The sequence below is a fragment of the Danio aesculapii genome, chromosome 6, assembly GCF_903798145.1.
Source record: "Danio aesculapii chromosome 6, fDanAes4.1, whole genome shotgun sequence".
NCBI lineage: Eukaryota > Metazoa > Chordata > Actinopteri > Cypriniformes > Danionidae > Danio > Danio aesculapii.
The window spans coordinates 24,728,722-24,748,381 of NC_079440.1; the positions used below are offsets into that span (position 1 = coordinate 24,728,722).

At 37.1% G+C, this 19,660-nt stretch overlaps 2 protein-coding genes across 4 annotated transcripts in view; one reads left to right on the forward strand and one right to left on the reverse strand.

Annotated features, from left to right (window-relative positions):
* Positions 1–1,299, forward strand: part of ephx4 (epoxide hydrolase 4) — a 29,555-nt gene extending 28,256 nt beyond the window's left edge. The window contains exon 7 of the mRNA XM_056459035.1: positions 406–1,299. Coding sequence (XP_056315010.1) covers positions 406–649 — 244 coding nt within the window. The 3' untranslated portion in view covers positions 650–1,299. The remainder of the gene's footprint in view (positions 1–405) is intronic.
* Positions 1,300–5,374: 4,075 nt separating this feature from the next.
* On the reverse strand, positions 5,375–10,293 carry LOC130230677 (uncharacterized). 3 transcript variants are annotated; one of them, XM_056459810.1, is made up of 2 exons: positions 9,106–10,293; positions 5,375–5,913 (listed from the first exon to the last, which is right to left on the reverse strand). In XM_056459810.1, the coding sequence occupies exon 1, from the start codon at positions 10,003–10,005 to the stop codon at positions 9,109–9,111; it is 897 nt and encodes a 298-aa protein (XP_056315785.1). In that variant the 5' UTR covers positions 10,006–10,293; the 3' UTR covers positions 5,375–5,913; positions 9,106–9,108. The 3 variants fall into 3 exon arrangements, with proteins under 3 accessions (XP_056315785.1, XP_056315784.1, XP_056315786.1); XM_056459809.1 differs by having other exon boundaries at positions 5,375–5,921; XM_056459811.1 differs by lacking the exon at positions 5,375–5,913 and having other exon boundaries at positions 8,536–9,196; positions 9,299–10,293.
* Positions 10,294–19,660: the final 9,367 nt, after the last annotated feature.

A 19,660-nucleotide genomic window follows, 5' to 3' on the forward strand; every position in this document is an offset into this window, starting at 1 on the left:
GTTTCAGCTGCTGCCATCAGGTCGTCATTTTAGAGTTCCTATTTGCAGGACAAACAGATTTAGAAATTCTTTTATAATGGTGGCCATTAGATCATTAAAGTCCAGGGAGGGAGATTCATCTAAATATGATGTATTTAATGTTTTGTTGTAATAATTTGGTAATGTGTAAGTGGAACTTCGCCTGTGTTATGGCACCTTACTGCATTTTTAGTTTCCCTAAATGGGATAATAATGTTGAGTCTGACTCTGATATCATTAGTGTGAAAAAGAACAAAAGTTGTTGGCATCATACTGTCATGTAGAGAACTGCAGTCATATGTATGCTTAAGTATGTACTTGCTGTTTCACAAAAATGTCAGCTAATGCACATATTCTCAATGTAATTAGTTTATTTATATTCTGCAGTGTCCTCCCCCTGAGTCACAGTGAAGTGAAGTCTCCAGTACTGCTGTTATGGGGAGAAAGAGACGCCTTCCTGGAGCAGGACATGGCTGAAGCCTGCCGTCTGTACATCAGAAACCTTTTCCGCCTGAACATCATCTCTGGAGCTAGTCACTGGCTTCAGCAAGACCAGCCCGACATCGTCAATAAACTCATATGGACTTTCATCAAGGAGGGAGAAGGCCGGAAAAACTACAGGAACTTATAATGGGGTCCTTCTCCCTCTAGAGATCGTCTACAGAGGGGACCAGAGAAATGCCTGTGAACATAAACCAATGTAATGTTTAATGCAATCATCATTTTGAATTTGATTCATCTAAGATATAGGGATGATTCAACCTTCGGGGAAGAGGAAAAGAACAAAAGCACATTTTAATTGGAGGGGTTGAATAGGGAGTAGTGTGTTTAATCAGTTTTTTTTTCTCAAGTTTGCACATGATATTCGCCTTAAGGTTTCTTGGTGACAGTGTTTAAAAGTGTGTTGCAAAATATCTGTAAATTGTATTGTGTGGTGCCTTTCGACATACCATTTTGCAACAAAAGATGTGCCATGTTTTTCTGAGACTGAGCTCTGGGTTGTCAGCCATTTGTATCATGAGTTTTCCTACTCTCTATAACACAAAACACAGGGGTCCTAAACCCCTCTACTTCTCTATCAGGTAGTGGTGTCTTATAGTGGAAAGTATTGTTCTTCTTTTTTGTATATATATATTTGAGAATGTCATTATTTTGATCCTCCTGTATGATAAAACAAAGTGATGTTTCGATATTGTACACTTTTTTTGTATCTCTTCCTAAAAACTGCATCTAACAGTAGAACCAGCACTGCGCCATTTTGATTTTATAAGCAAATAAATGATAGCAGAAACTCACTGACTTGCACTTTCTTTTATGTTTGCATATTGATGTGAATCTACAATCTTATAGTCTTTCTGTGGAATAGAAAACCCTTACACTCCATTCCAAATCAACTGTTTTATGTGACAATAATGTTTTCAGAAAACTTGATACAGAATTTGTAAACACTTAAATGCACAATGTGTAATTTTCGCCACTAGAGGGCAAATATTCACAAAAAACAAAAGTGCAGTTTAAAGACGCGCGAGAGCTGTCATCTTCACTTCATCCCATGGCACTCCTGCAGAAATAATCTTCATGGCTAAAGTTTTCAAAGAATTTTATCAAGGTAGTTTGAAGCAACAAATGAGGTTTCTCTGGATTTAAACATTCTTTGAAACATTTGGGATAATGTTAGTACATAAGTACATAAATGCATAATATTGATCTAGTGTTTTGGATATCTTCATTTGTAACATTTATTAATCATTTATATAAATTTGTAAGTGAATTATATGCAATGATGGCAATGAATGCCATTAAAATAACAACAATAGTAATATTCTATTGTAACACACTTGGTATATTCAAAGAGAAGGTGCATATTTTACTGAATGTTTAATAGAGTAAATATAATAATAGTATATACATATAATATAATAGTATACACCAACACAATGGATTTGAAATGACACGAACAAGATGTGCTTTAACTGCAGACTCCAAATCAGGTTAACGTGTAGGAATTACAACAGTTTGCAAATGTGACTCCCACTTGTTAAGGGTCCAAAAGTAATTGGACAATTGGCTTCAAAGCTGTTCCATGGCCAGGTGTGTGTTATTTCTTCATTATTCCAATTGCAATGAGCAGATAAAAGGTCCAGAGTTCATTTCAAGTGTGCTATTTGCATTTGGAATCAGTTACTGTTTGGAACATTCTAAAAAAAGAAAGAGAGCACCAGTGAGCTCAGCAATACCAAAAGACCCGGAAGACCACGGAAACAACTGTAATGGATGACCAAAGAATTATTTCCCTGGTGAAGAAAACACCCTTCACAACAGTTGGCCAGATCAAGAACAATCTCCATGGTGTATGTATGCCAGGGTCAACAATTAAGAGAAGACTACACCAGAGTGAATACAGAGGGTTCACCATAAGATGTAAACCATTGGTGAGCCTCAAAAACAGAAAGGCCAGATTAGAGATCTAAAAAAGTTTTTACAGTGCTGGAACAATATCCTATAGACAGATAAGACCAATATCAACTTGTACCAGAGTAATGGGAAAAGTAGAGTATGGAGAAGGAAAGGAACTGCTCATGAGCCTAAGCAGTGAAGCATGGTGGTTGTAGTGACATGGAGTGGGCATGTATGGCTGTCAATGGAACTGGTTCTCTAGTATTTATTGATGGTGGGACTGCTGAAAAAAGCAGCAGTATGGATTCTTAAGTGTTTCAGGCAATATTTTCTGCTCATATTAAGCCAAATACTTCAGAACTCATTGGACGGTGCTTCACAGTGCAGATGGAGAATGACCCAAAGCCTACTGCAAAAGCAACTAAAGAGTTTTTGAGGAAAGAAGTGGAATGTTATACAATGGCCAAGTCAATCACCTGATCTGAATCCGATTGAGCTTGCATTTCTCTTGCAGAAGACAACACTGAAGAAAGTTGCTATAGGGGCCTGGCAGAGTACCACCAGGAATGAAACCCAGAGTCAGGTGATGTCTTTGCATTCCAGATTTCATGCTGTAATTGCCTGCAAAAGATTTGCAACCAAGAATAAAAATTGAAAGTTTGATTTATGATTATTATTCTGTCTAATTACTTTTGGACACGTAACAAGTGGGAGGCGCATATACAAACTTGTAATTCCTACACCGTTCACCTGATTCGGATGTAAATACCCTCAAATTAAAGCTGACAATCTGCAGTTAAAAGCACACATATTTCTTTCATTTCAAATGCATTGCATTTATATATATATATATATATATATATATCCTCCTGAAACCCAAATAATTTTTTTTTTCTTTTTTCTGTGATTTCCTATACACACATCCTTTGGCTACAATTTAGAGTTTTTACATTTTGTTTTTATTTTTAATTTTACAGCATGTCCTCTGTAGTGGACCACAGGACCATTTCAATTCGAAACGACAGCCAAACTCAGACAACAAAACTGTATAGGATATGGCTGTAAAGGGATATCAATCCAATATTAATGTAACAAAAACTAAACAAAAGCAAATTTTTTCTTTTGTATTGAAATTTCTGAAACAGTTTAGTCTGAAAGAGAGTCAAACTAAAAAAAAAACAGCTTTGAAAACTAAATTGTTCCTGACACTTTAATAAACAAATATATATATATATATATATATATATATATATATATATATATATATATATATATATATATATGTGTGTGTGTGTGTGTGTAATAATAATAGTAAAAAAAACATTTAAAAAGCAAAATTTTACATACGTCTCTCCTTCCCATTAAATGTGCTTGTTTGTATGCCGGCCATTTTGGATGCAGCGTAAGAAGTAGTTCCTAGCATGCCAGCCAATCAAATGACATATCACTAGAAAGCCCCGGATATCCTCTGAACAGTAAAACTTGACTTGACAGAGTAGCGCAAAAAATTCCAGATAAATTCATGAAAACACAATGTCCACTACAGAGGACACAAGTCAATGGGCAGGGTCTCATGAGGATATGGTTATAACACTAAATGTGGTGAAAAATTACATTCATGGATGTGAAACCACAATAATATCCAGCTACACAAAGTGTCTTTTAGCCAAAGTCAGTATAGGCTGAGGGAAAACTGACTTTGCCCACTAAATTAGTTCTACAAATAAATATTTTCATATTTTGTAAATAAAACTAATTAGGGGGAAAAAAGCTCCTCCAACAAGACGCATGCTAGCAGTGAAGAAACAAGGGCACAGGTGTTGCCTGTGGAAAAGAGGTGGGCTCTGGTTTTCCCTGGAGGAAAAGAGCAGAAACAAGTGTGCCATGTGAAAACAAGGCAGACCTGGCCACTGTGTGTGGGGACCTGATGTGCTTATGTGCTCCCTTTGGGGAATAGCCATAAATTGGAGCTTCATGTGGGAAATAAGCTTGAGGCCTACTCTGTCATTCATTGTCAAACAGTTTTGCTTTTCCCTGTGAAGCAGCCACGTCTTAGTTTTCTGTTTATGTCCTTTTCTGCTAAATATTTGATTTGTTTGGATGCACTAAAATTCAGCGTTAGAATGTTTTTTCTGCATCATATCACAGATGCACTTTTCAATTTTTATAAAAATACACATTTGCATAATGATTCTAATTTTCAACTAAAGAAGTTTACATTTGTCAGGCAATTGCATGTTTAAAGGAACATTTCAACCAAAAAAAAAATGGAAATATCTGTAAATTTGTAATCCTTCACATGTTACAAAATGTATTTCTTCACTAAAGAACACAAAAGTAGATATTTGAAAAAAAAACACTGACTTCCATAGTATTTGTTTTTTTAACTTTGTGTGTCAGTGGTTACCACCTTCCAATATTTTTCTGAATATATATTTCACAAATCCATTGTGTTGGTGTATAGAGCCAAAAATGTTAGAATTGTGTCGATGTTACAATATTTATGGACCTAACTGTAAGCATCTGTATGTAACACGAACAGGTAATTGCTTATTTTACTTTTTTTCAATGGATAAGTATTGTAATTTAACTACAGTAGCTGGTTAATTTGTTACTCAATAAACCCAACACTGTTTACATGCTAGGTGAAACTGGCATAAGGTAACAATGATGATTAGTTTATGACTTGAAACATAGCATTTACATTAGCACATTCATTGCTGGCTTGTAGGGCATAATTAGGTCATGAACACACATGTAAATTACCCAGTGAAGCAACTCAGCATTGCATCATTTCTAGTTCTGAAGTCATAATTTCCAATTAGTAACAGAAGTTTGAGCTCATTTGTTAAACTGTCAGCTGCTGAAGGTGCAAGTCGATACCTTAGGCAATCACCGCCATGCTGCCATGCTGAAACATTGCAGTCCTATTCAATTCAATTCAATTCACCTTTATTTGTATAGCGCTTATACAATGTAGATTGTGTCAAAGCAGCTTCACATAAAAGGTCACAGTAAATAGGAACAGTGTAGTTAAGTTTGTAGTGTTTAAGTTCAGTTCAGTTTAGCTCAGTTCAGTGTGGTTTAATAATCACTATTGAGAGTCCAAACACTGAAGAGCAAATCCAACGATGCGCGGCTCTACAGATCCTGAACCATGCAAGCCAGTGGCGACAGCGGAGAGGGAAAAAAAACTTCACTAAAGGCGGAAGTGAAGAAAAAAAACCTTGAGAGAAACCAGGCTCAGTTGGGCACGACCATTTTAATTTCTCCGCTGGCCAAACGTCTTGTGCAGAGCTGCAGTCTCAGTGGCGGAGGCTGGAAGCTGGCCTCAGCGAAGACTCGTCTGTCTCTGGAGCGTCATAGGAAACAGTCTCATGTTCTCCACTCTTCCATGACCATCGCAGTAGTTGTTCAGGATTCGGCCAGGTCCAGGATATGGAAACCTTGGGATCATCTCGTCGTTGGTCTTGGATCGAATCAGTGACTCTGCATAGTCTGAGGGCCTCGGGAAGAGTATCCCCAGGTGGAAATGGAGAATAAAGAAAATAATTAGCGTAGCTGATGTTCACAGTGTATATCAGCAAGATGCATAACCTGTGTGGAAGCCCCGTAAGTGGTGCACTAAGTGTATGCTTTACTGAACAGATAGGTCTTTAATCTAGTTTTGAATTGGGAGAGTGTGTCTGAGCCTCGGACGTTATCAGGAAGGCTATTCCAGAGTTTAGGAGCTATAAATGAGAAGGCTCGACCTCCTTTACTCGACTTTGCTATTCTAGGTACTACCAGAAGTCCTGAGTTTTGAGATCTTAAAGAGCGAGTTGGATTGTAGCGAGACAGAAGATTGGTTAGATAAGCAGGAGCTAGATTATTTAGAGCTTTATATGTAAGAAGCAATATTTTAAATTCAATACGAAACTTAACAGGCAGCCAGTGTAAGGAGGATAAAATTGGGGTGATGTGATCAAATTTTCTAGACCTGGTTAGAACTCTGGCAGCTGCATTTTGTACTAATTGAAGTTTGTTAATAGAGGATGCTGGGCAGCCAGCAAACAGAGCATTACAGTAGTCCAGCCTAGAAGTCATAAAAGCATGGACTAGCTTTTCTGCATCTGAGATGGATAGCATACTTCGTAACTTAGCTATATTTCTCAGATGAAAGAAAGCAGTTTTTGTGACATGGGAAATATGATTTTTAAAAGTTAAATTGCTGTCTAATATGACACCCAGATCTTTTATAGTAGAACTAACGCTAACTTTGTATCCCTCTAATTGTAGATCGAGTTGTGAGATCTGCTGTGTACAGGATTTAGGCCCAATAAGTAATAATTCTGTTTTGTCTGAGTTTAAGAGAAGATAATTGTTGGTCATCCAGTCTTTAACATCTTTAATACACTCAGTTAGCTTGGACAGATTAGACGTCTCGTCAGGTTTAGTTGAAATATATAATTGAGTATCATCTGCATAGCAGTGAAAGCTGATCCCATGTCTTCTAATAATGTCTCCCAGGGGTAGCATGTATATTGTAAACAGTAAAGGGCCTAAAACTGATCCTTGAGGCACCCCGTATTTTACTGGGCTGATTTGTGAAGGCTGTCCATTTATATTTACAAACTGGTAACGGTCAGATAAGTATGACTTAAACCATTGTAGGGCATGTCCTTGGACACCTGTAGACTTTAAGCGATTAATAAGGATACCATGGTCAATGGTGTCAAATGCCGCACTAAGATCGAGTAGAACTAATAGCGAGATGCACCCTTGGTCAGCAGCTAAGAGTAAATCGTTGGTTATTTTCACTAATGCAGTTTCTGTACTGTGATGAGCTCTGAAACCTGACTGAAACACTTCAAAAACATTGTTGGTCTGCAGAAAGGAGCATAATTGAGCAGAAACAACTTTTTCTAGTATTTTAGATATAAATGGAAGGTTTGAAATAGGCCTATAATTAGCTAAGTTGCTGGGTTCCAGTTGTGGTTTCTTAATAATAGGTTTAATAACAGCTAACTTGTAGGGATTTGGAACATGGCCTAAAGATAAAGAAGAGTTGATAATGTTAAGAAGAGGTTCTCCTATAACAGGTAGCAATTCTTTCAGTAACTTTGTTGGAATTGGGTCCAATATACACGTAGCTGATTTAGAGCTATTTATGATTTTGTCTAGCTCTTCCTGTTCTATGATTTTAAAGCACTGTAGGTTATTTAGATTCAGAGGCGTGTTTACTGGATCTGAAGTATAAGGCGGTGCAGAAAGTTTAATATCTCCTATTTTCTGTCTAAAGCCTTCTATTTTATCACTGAAAAAATTCATGAAGTCATCACTACTAATTTGCGGTGGAACGTTTTGTTCCAAAGATGACCGATTATTTGTTAATTTAGCGATGGTGTTAAATAAGAATCTAGGATTGTTTTGATTATTTTCTATCAGTTTGCGGAGGTGCTCAGCCCTGGCAGATTTTAAAGCCCTCCTATAGCTGGACATACTGTCTTTGTATGCAATTCTAAAGACTTCTAAATTAGTTTTTTTCCATTTACGTTCCAGGGCACGGGTTGCTGTTTTGAGAGCGCGGGTATGACTATTATACCACGGTGTAGTTTTATTCTCTCTAGTCTTTTTTAGTTTGATGGGTGCCACAGTATTTAAAGTGCTAGTAAAGATGGCATCCATACTGCTGGTTACTACATCAAGGTCATTTGCGTTTGCGGGTGCATTTCGAAGTAGAGAAAGATCAGGTAAGTTATTTATAAATTCATCTTTAGTGGATGGAACAATAGTTCTACTAGGACGATATATCGGAGCGGATCTGCTAATTTCAGGTAAACACAGCTTATATAGTAAGAGGTAGTGGTCTGTAATATCATCACTTTGTGGTATAATGTCTACATCAGTGACCTCAATTCCATAAGACAGAATTAGATCTAGTGTATGCTTTAGGCGATGAGTTGGACCAATAACATTTTGCTTTATTCCTAGTGAGACCAGCAAGTCCGTAAACGCGAGCCCTAACGTGTCGTTAGCGTCATCTATGTGGATGTTAAAGTCTCCTACAATTAGTATTTTATCAGTTTTAACTAGTAAGTCAGAGATAAAATCAGAAAACTCTTTTAGAAAATTGACATAGGGTCCTGGAGGTCTATATATGGTGATTAGAGCGAGAGATAACATAGGTTTTTGCATAGTGTTTGGAAGGACAACATTAAGCGCTAGTACTTCAAAGGAGCTAAACATAAGTCCGTTTCTCTGATTAACATTAAGAATATCACTAAAGATTGACGCAACTCCACCACCACGACCAGTTTGACGAGCCTCATGTTTATATAAGAATCCTGGAGGAGTTGCCTCATTTAAACTAATATAGTCATTTTGTTTCAGCCAGGTTTCAGTGAGACAGAGTGCATTAAGATTGTTATCTGTTATTATTTCATTTATGATAAGTGCTTTAGGTGCTAGTGACCTGATGTTTAGGAGACCAAGCTTCATGAAATTTGTATTTTCACTTTTTCGTGTTTTTTCTGGTTTAATTCTTAATAGATTATTTTTGGAGCACACAGTACGTTTGTTTCTTGATCTAATAATACGAGGAACAGACACAGTCTCTATGTGGTTAGTTAGGTATGCATTACTGTTATTTTTGTGGGACGAATAGGAGTCTGTGTGGCTAAATTGTGAGTTTTGTGAATTTTTACTTACTAGTCAGATAGAGCGAAGTATTCTGGTGATGTTGTCCGACAGGAGTTCAGCTCCAGCTCGACTGGGGTGCAGCCCGTCAGCGCGGAAAAGCCTAGGACGCTCCCAGAAAAGATTCCAGTTATTGGCAAAGAGCAATTTCTGTTCTTCACACCATGTTAATAGCCATTCATTCAGAGCAAAAAGTCTACTGAACCTTTCATTTCCTCGGCGGTAGGTAGGAAGCGGTCCAGAAACGATGATCTGCGTGGCGGGCGAAGTGCGTCGAACCGTCTCGATCAGGCTCCTGAAGTCCTTCTTCAGGATCTCCGTCTGCCGGAGCCCGGTGTCGTTCGTCCCCACGTGGAGGACGGCGGCACCGAGGCTCTCGGCAGCGCTCAGGATAGTAGGTATCTGTGCAGAAATATTCTTAACTCGGGCACCAGGGAAGCAGAAAGTGCGTACTTTGTTACCTTTGGAGGAAGTGGAGCGGACGTGGCGGACGATTGAGTCGCCAATGATGGCAACATCGCGACCCGTCTCGCGGAGAGGGGCGAAGCGGTTCTCCGTGGGGATCTCGAACACCGGAGGAGGAGACGTTCTGCCCCGGGACCTGGCAAGCACCTTACGCGGTTGCACCCAGGGGCCGTGGTAGCCGGGAGTCGGCGTGAACGACGCCTGGGTGCACCGCGTCCTCGGTGCGCTGGGCCTGGACAGAGAAACACGCGGGGTTGAAGAAACTGGGAGATTGTCGTTGTATCGGACACTTACCTCAGACGAGCGAGTACGGGTTAAGAGCAGAGCCCTGATGCCCTCTCGCTTCGTCTCCAGCGAGCGAATCTGGGACTCCACCGCTTCCAGCTCCAGCTCCAGCGCCTCCATCGATGCCTCTCCTGCACTCAAGGACAGACACGCAAGCGACATTGTACAAGGTGAAGAGCAAAGCCAGAAAGTGAGAAAATAAATGTGTGAAAGGGGTTGGTAGCTTTAGCTGACCAGCGGTGCTAGCAGGCTAAAGCTACAAACACCAAGCGGATGCTCGAGAAACAGAACGTTTAAAAGTAGATTTGTTTGTATGAGTGTGTTAGGAGATTGTTCACCCCAAGTAGGAGAGATAAATATTTAGTGAATGAGGAAGTATTTTAAGATAAAAATGTAAATTGCGAATCTAAACTCCAAACAAACGCAGCGAACTCCAAACAAACGCAGCGAAGCAGTCCTACTTAGAAAATATTTCTAATTTATTTATGCCTCATTGTTAACTTTGTCTAGGAACGTAGCATACAGATTAGCCTGCATACAGTATGACCCTAATTGTTTTAATTGCTCAAGACAAGCCATGCAAAAAAAAAAAAAAAATTCCCCTTTTTCAGCAGAACATTAAGCACAATTTTGAACTGAATCCACATTCTTTGTGATTCATAAAATGTGCTCCAGGCTGCCATGCATGTAGGCCATTTACAGGGGCTGTGGACTGTAAGCAAATAATGTTCAGTTCTTTCCAAGATTATTTTGCTTCATAAAACCTCAAGCTGGTGTGTGCCATTTCAGCCCGATCTCACAAGGAAACATCATTATTTTATGTATAGTAAGAAAAGTGCCTAATTATGTATGGTAAGAAAAGTGCCTAATTTGCCTAGTTTTTACAAACTGATAGAATGTCAATTGTATGGAAATGTATGATTTTTTAAAAGCATGTGTGCTCCAAAATCCCACCTTAAGCCCAACCGTCAAATGGAGGGTGAGCAAATAAGTCACAATTTCACAATTGAGTCACAACTTTAAACCACTTTTGCTAAACAAAATGGCAACATATGAATAATGCTGGGGTCACACTAGAGTTTAAGCATACACAACTCAGTTGTACAGCACTGCAAAAAGGGGGCGGGACTAAACAAGATGATTAGACATTTAAAAAAGCGAGCGATTGGTCCATGTTTTAAATTCCTGTCAAGAGAGGTCATGGTTTGATTTCGCAGGTCAGAGTTCACCAAGCTTGAACTTTCCAATGCAGCAAACTTTAAAAAATGTTTTATTGCATAACACGAACAATAGCATACAAAAAATGAGGAATACAATGTATACATTTTTTTTCATATCAAAAGAACAAATCAGTAGAGAATATCAAAAATAAATTAATTAAATAAAATTACAGGGGATATATAAATTTAAAAAACTTAAATAAGAAAATGATTTCAAAATTGCATACATTCGTATAGCTATTTCATTTTTAATGTCTTGTAGGGTTTCAATATAGCGCTTAAGATCAATTTTAAACAAATAAATGTTTACTTAAATGTTTATGTTCCAATATATCTTTGGACCATTTTTGTTTGTGTACATGGGGGGAGAGTGGGGTAAAGTGAGACACTTTTTACATTTGCTCCCCTGTAAGCGAGCTAAAATTATATATCGGTAAAATTTACACATTTCTCATTAATTCAGAATGTTTTCTAGCAATAGAATTTATCTGACTGTATTTAGGATAAAGGAAAAAGTGAAAATATGATTGTTTTTAAAAAGTTGTCTTGTGTCTCACTTTACCCCATCTTCGGGGTAAACTGAGACAGACCAAAAAAATCAAAGGGGTAAAGTGAACCAGCCGGGGGTAAACTGATCCACTTACTTTTCCCACATTAAAACTACCATAACAACGCATGTTGTAAGAGTCTGAATCCTGACAGCTAGCTTGACAACCACACATTTCAGAACTAATGTCTGACTAGTCAATTATGGATTGGGGATTGGTCAATTAAGCACATTTGTTTTTCTAAACACTTGAAAGTAACTCTGAACAAAAGCAAATACAACAATCTACTTCAAACTATTTGAATTTACATTCTAATGACAGATAGAAGCAGTTAGATTAGAAGACAATCTGGGGGTCAGAACACAAGACCCTTAGAGCCAGCTATAGTATATGGGGGTCAGAGAAAAGGACAATCAGAATTAGCTTGGGACGCAAAACACAGGACTAGACCCACCTGGATTAGAACATCAGCCTACTGTCATACTCTACAACTCCTACTCTTTTGTGTTTCCCTGGATTCTTCTTAAAAATTGTGCATGTACCTTGTCGCCAACCTAATTTCACCCACATGTTCCTGGATTAGCATCTATGTTGATCCTTGAACAACATTCCAATCAGCCAATCAGAATTAGGGATACGTTTACCGTTTATGTTCAGTTAAGGCTTATGGTTAGGTTTATGCGCTTCTACTTGATTGTTATCCAACTATTATTCCCCTCTGATTTTGGCAGTAATTTACAGTTATGGCTGGGTTAAGGGGCAGGGAATAGGTATGGATTACATTTTCCAACAAAATGATGTTCCAGGATAAACATGGATGTTTAGGATCAGATTGTACTTGGCAAAATCATGACGTGTGTATCTCGTCATCCTCAACTTTCTTAACCATGCCAGTATAATAAACGCTTGTGTTTTTTGTTGCAAAGTTAACTATGACAAAGTCTCCCACAGACCGATCTGTGTTTCTTGGACCCCTACTCTCATTCTTAGAGCTCTCTTCGTCAGACACATTATCGACTGAGACAGGCACATCACTTTTCTCAGAGCTGCTAACTATGATTTCCTTTTGGGTTGCTTTCTTTTTTCGATTTTTCCTTTTATTGGCTATTCTTTATCTTTTTCCCTGCTAGTTTTTTTGTCTTTCTTTATAGGCCTTTTCAATTGTCATGCGGTTTCGTTTGGATTGTTTTCTGGGACGACATTTGAGAATGGTAGCATTTCATGAGGAGACACATATCCAGGTTGGCTGGAAACACATGGCACATCCATGTAGACTATATGCAATCAAAGGATTAGCATCAGTGAATGAACTATCTACAGGTGGATCATCTGCAGGGGATAGATCATCCAAATCTTCTGTAGTGGCAGGCTGGTGCTCAGAATTTGGCCATTTTGACACCATGAATAGTGCAAATGCTTTATCAAGGAAAATTTCTCGATTATATGGGAAAAATTCCAGTGCACCTAAATCCAGAAGTGATGTTGCATGGTGTCACTGTTAATATGAAGGCCTCATTCACAAGTCCTACAGTCTGGTAGACTAAATTTAACTTAAGCTTTATGTCTCACTTTACCCCGCTGACATATTTTAGAAAAAAAATATCATTTTTAGCAATTCAGGCTAATCCTCAGCTAGCATCATCACATGGTTCATCAACATGTATGATGTAAGTTTTTCTCCTGGAATCAATTTGCTTTGGCACAACAGTTGATTAAGTTGATGCCCAAAAAATAACTTTTACATGCAAAAAACATATTTTTGTGAAAAAAAAAAAACATGCTTTCCAGAGCATTAGGAATTTCTGTCCTTCATGGTAGAGGGGAAATGGAAGGGGCTCGAAAACAAAATTGTTATAGAGTGATATATAAAATCCATTGCCTAGATACAGGGGGTGTCTCACATTACCCGATGTCTCACATTGCCCCGTTATCCCCTACTTCCTTTATATAATCATTAAATTAATCAACAAATTTTGCTCCAAATATTTATTATTATTATTATTGTATATCAAAAATATTTTAACAAGAAAACTGAATTTTTAATTTTGTAAGTTTAAATATAAGATATTCAACATCAAACCAAAACATTTGGGTATATGTGCATTCAAAAAACAGGTGATTTATCCAGCTCTAATTCACAAAAAAAGTGCACAGAGATTTCATGTCTTTAAAAAACGTTTTATCAACTTGTCTCACTGGATAAATTAAATTAATTAGTTTATTTGTCACTTCTTTAACTTTATTGGTGAGACAGGATTTACTAAGTTCCAAACGTTGTTCCACTCAAGTTGCTAGGGAATTCCAAAAGGATTTGCATTTAGGCAACAATGTGGTTCTGCATAACTTTTTAATGTAAAAGTTCCTAAATTTATTGTCTATAATTTTCACACCACTGATACTTAAGTGATTCGTATATAAAAGATTTGATTCAGAGGATAAACTACCGGATAAGAGCTGAACAAGTCCATTAGGAATTGTATCAAATACTATTGCAAATTCTTTAGCAGTTTGGTGGATCTTGTAATAATTGAGAATTTCACAATAATTAAAAAGTTGTCCATTACTTTTGAATAACTGTCTCACCAATATAATATCATTATTGTACCAATTTCTATTAAATAAGGATTTATTTTTTAAAGGTTATAGATTTGTTGTTCCATATTACTGATTTATGTGGAAAAAAATATTCTTTTAAATAAGCATCCATAGTAAGCATACTTGTTTATGAAACCAACACAGCGAACTGCGAAACTTGTCGCATGAGCTTGCGTTTCCTGTTTTACGCATTCGCGTGCGTATGAATGGAAGTCTATGGGAAGAAAAGTACAGTGTAACATAAAACATAAAAGTACAGTAAGTACATAAAACAATAGTAATTGATCTAACAACAGTAAGTTACAACAAATACTTGCAAGCATCCAGCAGCAGCTGATCCTCATTAGAAAAATTGTGTCTTTATTCTACAGTAAAAATACTGAGGACAAAATAGAAAATAAATCAAATAGTCTAAACAACTATACTTATAGAAACATTTAAATGAAATAATAAATAAATAAACAATGATTGCAAAAGCTAAAAGCTAAATATTAAAGCTTAAAATTTCTTCTAAACAGTGAAAAAAAGCTCCACAAATTTCTAATACAAGGTTCTTGTGCTTGATGTAAAAAGAGATTTTACCTGTCTAACAGCAAGTGTCCAAAATCAACGTTCTTATCCCTGCAGAAATTCACCTTGAAAATGAACTAAACCAGAATCCTAAAGCACAAGTGAAGTTGGATCTTAAAAGCAATAATAGTATATCATCTTAAATAAGATAATATTAAATAATTTTTTTTAGGTATGTCTGTTTGTCGAAATAGTCTGGAACAAAACCAAAATGTTTTAAATAAATGTATTTTTAAATGAAAAATAACTTGGAAAAATGCAGCGGTGCAAATGGGTATTGTGAGTAAAATTACTAATCAACTAAAAAAGATGAATTAAAATTTAACGAAATTAAACGAAATGCTATTCTTTTTTTTTTAAATGGCAAATTAAAATGATTTATTTTAAATAAAATTTTTAAATAATTATAAAAGCAATTACATTACAACACTTTAAGAAAACATTTATTCATTTATTTTCGGCTTAGTCCCTTTATTAATCTGGGGTCGCCACATTGGAATGAACTGCCAACTTATACAGCACATGTTTTACCAGCAGATGCCCTTCCAACTGCAACCCGTCTCTGGGAAACATCCATCCACACTCAAACACTACAGAAATTGTCTACCCAATTCACCTGTACCGCTTGTCTTTGGACTGTGGGGGAAACCGGAGCACCCGGAGGAAACCCACGCGAACGCAAGGAGAACATGCAAACTCCACACAGAAATGCCAACTGACCCTGCAGAGGCTCGAACCAGCGACCTTCTTGCTGTGAGGCGACAGCACTACCTACTGTGCCACTGTGTCGCCTTTAAGAAAACAATATAAAATTATTTTGTCTGTAGAACTTACTAGAATTAATCAAACAATAATAAATCATTTTATTATAAATTATTCTATTTTAATAAATTAAAAGCGTGAAAAAGAACAACAATTAACATCAAATAAATTTTACGTTTATTTGAATATGTGGACGCACTGTAAAATGATTAAACTATGAAATTGTTCAAATACAAATTTGGTCGATTATGTTCAGTTAATATAAAAGATAATGAGAAGAAGAATATGTTTTCATATCATTCACAAAGAGACAAATAATGTAAAAAAAATATTTATACAGATTACTGATCTCTTAAGGCTCGTATATTTTAAGATACTAACATTTGCATGGCTCCAAATAATGCACTGCAGTGTGGTTTGATAATAATATACGCTACCCTTTCTCACCAGAGCAGGGTAGGACGGATATCCTCTGCTTTTGGCCCACACCAAATCCAGATGTTCAGGTATAGGCGTATCTCTGTTTGACAGAGCATCTGCTTAGAACAAATATCGTGTACACACACACACACACACACACACACACACACACACACACGCACGCACGCACGCACGCACGCACGCACGCACACACACGCACACACACACCGGCCACTTTATTAGGTACACCTCACTACCGGGTTGGACCCCTTTTGCTTTTAGAACTGAATCCTTCTTGGCATAGATTCAACAAGGTACTGGAAATATTCCTCTGAGATTTTGGTCCATATTGACATGATAGCATCACGCAGTTGCTGCAGATTTGTCTGCACCACATCCATGATGCAAATCTCCCATTCCAGCACATGCCAAAGATGCTCTTATTGTTTAAGAAACCAGTCTGAGATTATTGGTGCTTTATGACAGGGCGCATTATCTTGCTGGAAGTAGCCATCAGAAGATGGGTACACTGTGGTCATAAAGGGATGGACATGGTCAGCAACAATATTCAGGTAGGCTGTGGCGTTGACAAAATGCTCAGTTGGTACTAATAAAATCGAGACTCATCAGACCAGGCAACATTTTCTCAATCTTCTATTGTCCAATTTTGGTGAGCCTTTGCAAATTGTAGCCTCAGTTTCCTGTTCTTAGCAGACAGGAGTAGTAACCTGTGTGGTCTGCTGCTGTAGCCCATCCGCCTCATGGTTTGACGTGTTGTGCATTCAGAGATGCTCTTCTGCATATCTCAGTTGAAACAAGTGGTTATTTGAGTTACTGTTGCTTTTCTATCAGCTCGAGCCAGTCTGGCCATTCTCCTCTGACATCAACAAGGCATTTGCTCCACAGAACTGCTGCTCACTGGATATTTTCTCTTTTTCGGACCATTCTCTGTAAACCCTAGAGATGGTTGTGCAAAAACCCAGTAGATCAGCAGTTTCTGAAATACTCAGGCTAGCACGTCTAGCACCAACCACCATGCCATGTTCAAAGTCACTTAAATCACCTTTCTTCCCAATTCTGATGCTCGCTTTGAACTGCAGCAGACTGTCTTGACCATTTCTACATACCTAAATGCATTGAGTTGCTGCCATGTGATTGGCTGATTAGAAATTTGTTACCGAGCAGTTGGACAAGTTAAATTCAATTCAATTCATCTTTATTTCTATAGCGCTTTTACTGTGTAGATTGTGTCAAAGCAGCTTCACATAGAAGTTCTAGTAAATTGAAAATGTCTCAGTCCAGTTGTCAGAGTTGAGTACACTGTCATAGAAGTCTGTTGAATGCCTTTAGGTAGTTTCCTATGGAGTCAGATCAGCCTTAAAAATAATACATTTGAATTCATAAAATTCATAAATGCACAGCACAATTCGTATATTCAAAACACAATTCATCACTTCAAAAGTAAAAAGCAAAAATATTTGCCAAATGCTCACACATATGCATCTTACATAGATACAAATGTTTACACAGTTATGTATACATGAAGTTGTTGGATTACTTTCCTCATGCATTTATGAACTATGTTAGATGCATTTATGAACCACTGAATGTGCACTTGAAAATGCTTACATGAGCATGTGGTCCTTTAAATTGCATCCCAGTTGAGTATATACAGTTATAGTCAGAATTATTAGCCCTCCTTTGAATTTTTTTCTTTTTTAAATATTTCCCAAATAATGTTTAACAGAGCAAAGTAATTTTCACAGTAGGTCTGATAATATTTTTTCTTCTGGAGAAAGTCTTAATTGTTTTATTTCAGCTAGAATGAAAGCATTTTTTACCATTTTTAAAAACATTTTGGGGACAAAATTATTAGACCCTTTAAGCTATTTTTTTTGTCGATAGTCTACATAACAAACCATTGTTATTCAATATCTAGTCTAATTACCCTAACCTGCCTAGTTAACCTAATTAACCTAGTTAAGCCTTTAAATGTCACTTTAAGCTGCTAAAGAAGTGTCTTGAAAAATATCTAGTTCAATATTATTTAGTCATGGCAAAGATAAAATAAATCAGTTATTAGAAATGAGTTATTAAAACTATTATGTGCAGAAATGTGTTGAAAAACTCTTCTCTCCATTAAAAAGAAATTGGGGAAAAAAATAAACAGGGGGGGGCGAATAATTCAGGGGGGCTAATCATTCTGAGTTCAACTGTATATGTAGTGCGGTCTCAAATGGAACACTAATGTTTTTTTACTAAGCGGAAATTCAAACCGTTTCCCTGATGATGTTTGACTGTTGCCAAATTAGTGAAATAAATGACCAAACTACCAAATAATACCTGCCATGAGCATAACCACATTCACCATCGGGAGGCCAAAATAAATAAAGTAATCCAACATCAGTGCTGGCATCATGGTGGTGCAGTGGGTAGCACAATCACCTCACAGCAAGAAGGTCGCTGGTTCGAGTCTCGGCTGTGTCAGTTGGCATGTTCGCGTGGGTTTCCTCCGGGTGCTCCAGTTTCCCCCACAGTCCAAAGACATGAGCTATAGGTGAATTGGGCTAGCTAAATTGTCTGTAGTGTATGAGTGTGTACGGTTGTTTCCCAGTGTTGGGTTGCGGCTGGAAAAGCATCAGCTACGTAAAACATATGCTGGATAAGTTGGCGGTTCATTCTGCTGTGGTGACCCCAGATTAATAAAGGGACTAAGACGAAAAGAAAATCATTTGATAAACATCAGTGCCCGAAAGCTCTTATATTCTTTTTAGAGTTTTCAGTGTGAACGCACCACCTACACTATTTATACTACAAAATGGCATATGCGATTTGGGGCGCACCTGTGTTCAGTATTTTTGAGACCTTCTTGGCAGGACATAATTTGTACACATCTTTTTTCAACCAATCAAAACACACTTTACAGAACAAACTCAAGAAGCTCCTCCATTTATTTATTTATTATTATTTTATTCATTCATTCATTCATTTTCTTTTCGGCTTAGTCCCTTTATTAATCTGGGGTCACCACAGCGGAATGAACCGAATTATCCAGCATATGTTTTACACAGCAGATCACTGAGAAACCCATACCCACGCAAACGCAGGGAGAACATGCAAACTCCACACAGAAACGCCAACTGACCCGCCGAGGCTTGCACCAATGACCTTTTTGTTCTACATACTGCGCCACTGCGTTGCCCCTATTATTATTTTATATAAGATAAAAATTATTTAGCAGTATTATTAGACATTTGTCAAAAATTAAATAAGCTGAGTAATAATTATATATATATATATATATATATATATATATATATATATATATATATATATATATATATATATATATATATATATATATATATAATATAAAGTACGATGATCTGTATGTCATTGGCGAATGGCTGATTCAATGCATTTACTTGCTGCCACCTGCTGGCATTTTTAGAATATAATTTTTCTGATCACCTGATAAGAATGTTAAGTTTGAATTAAATCCCTGCCGCTTTAATTGATTTAAATTCTTCTAATTCACTTTCAGATGCAGATACTTTGCCACTACTGCAGCACAATAATGCAATAGGAATCGCTATTAAATTGTTACCAGCCTATATTATTCTGATTATTAAATTATTCTGATGAATTTAGCTTTATCGATATCATTCATTGAGTCGGAGAAAAAATCCTAAACATCTAAGT

What these genes read in the sequence shown, in the direction of transcription:
- LOC130230677 (XM_056459810.1), bottom strand. Translation starts at nt 10,005, where the DNA reads ATGTCGCTTGCGTGTCTGTCCTTGAGTGCAGGAGAGGCATCGATGGAG.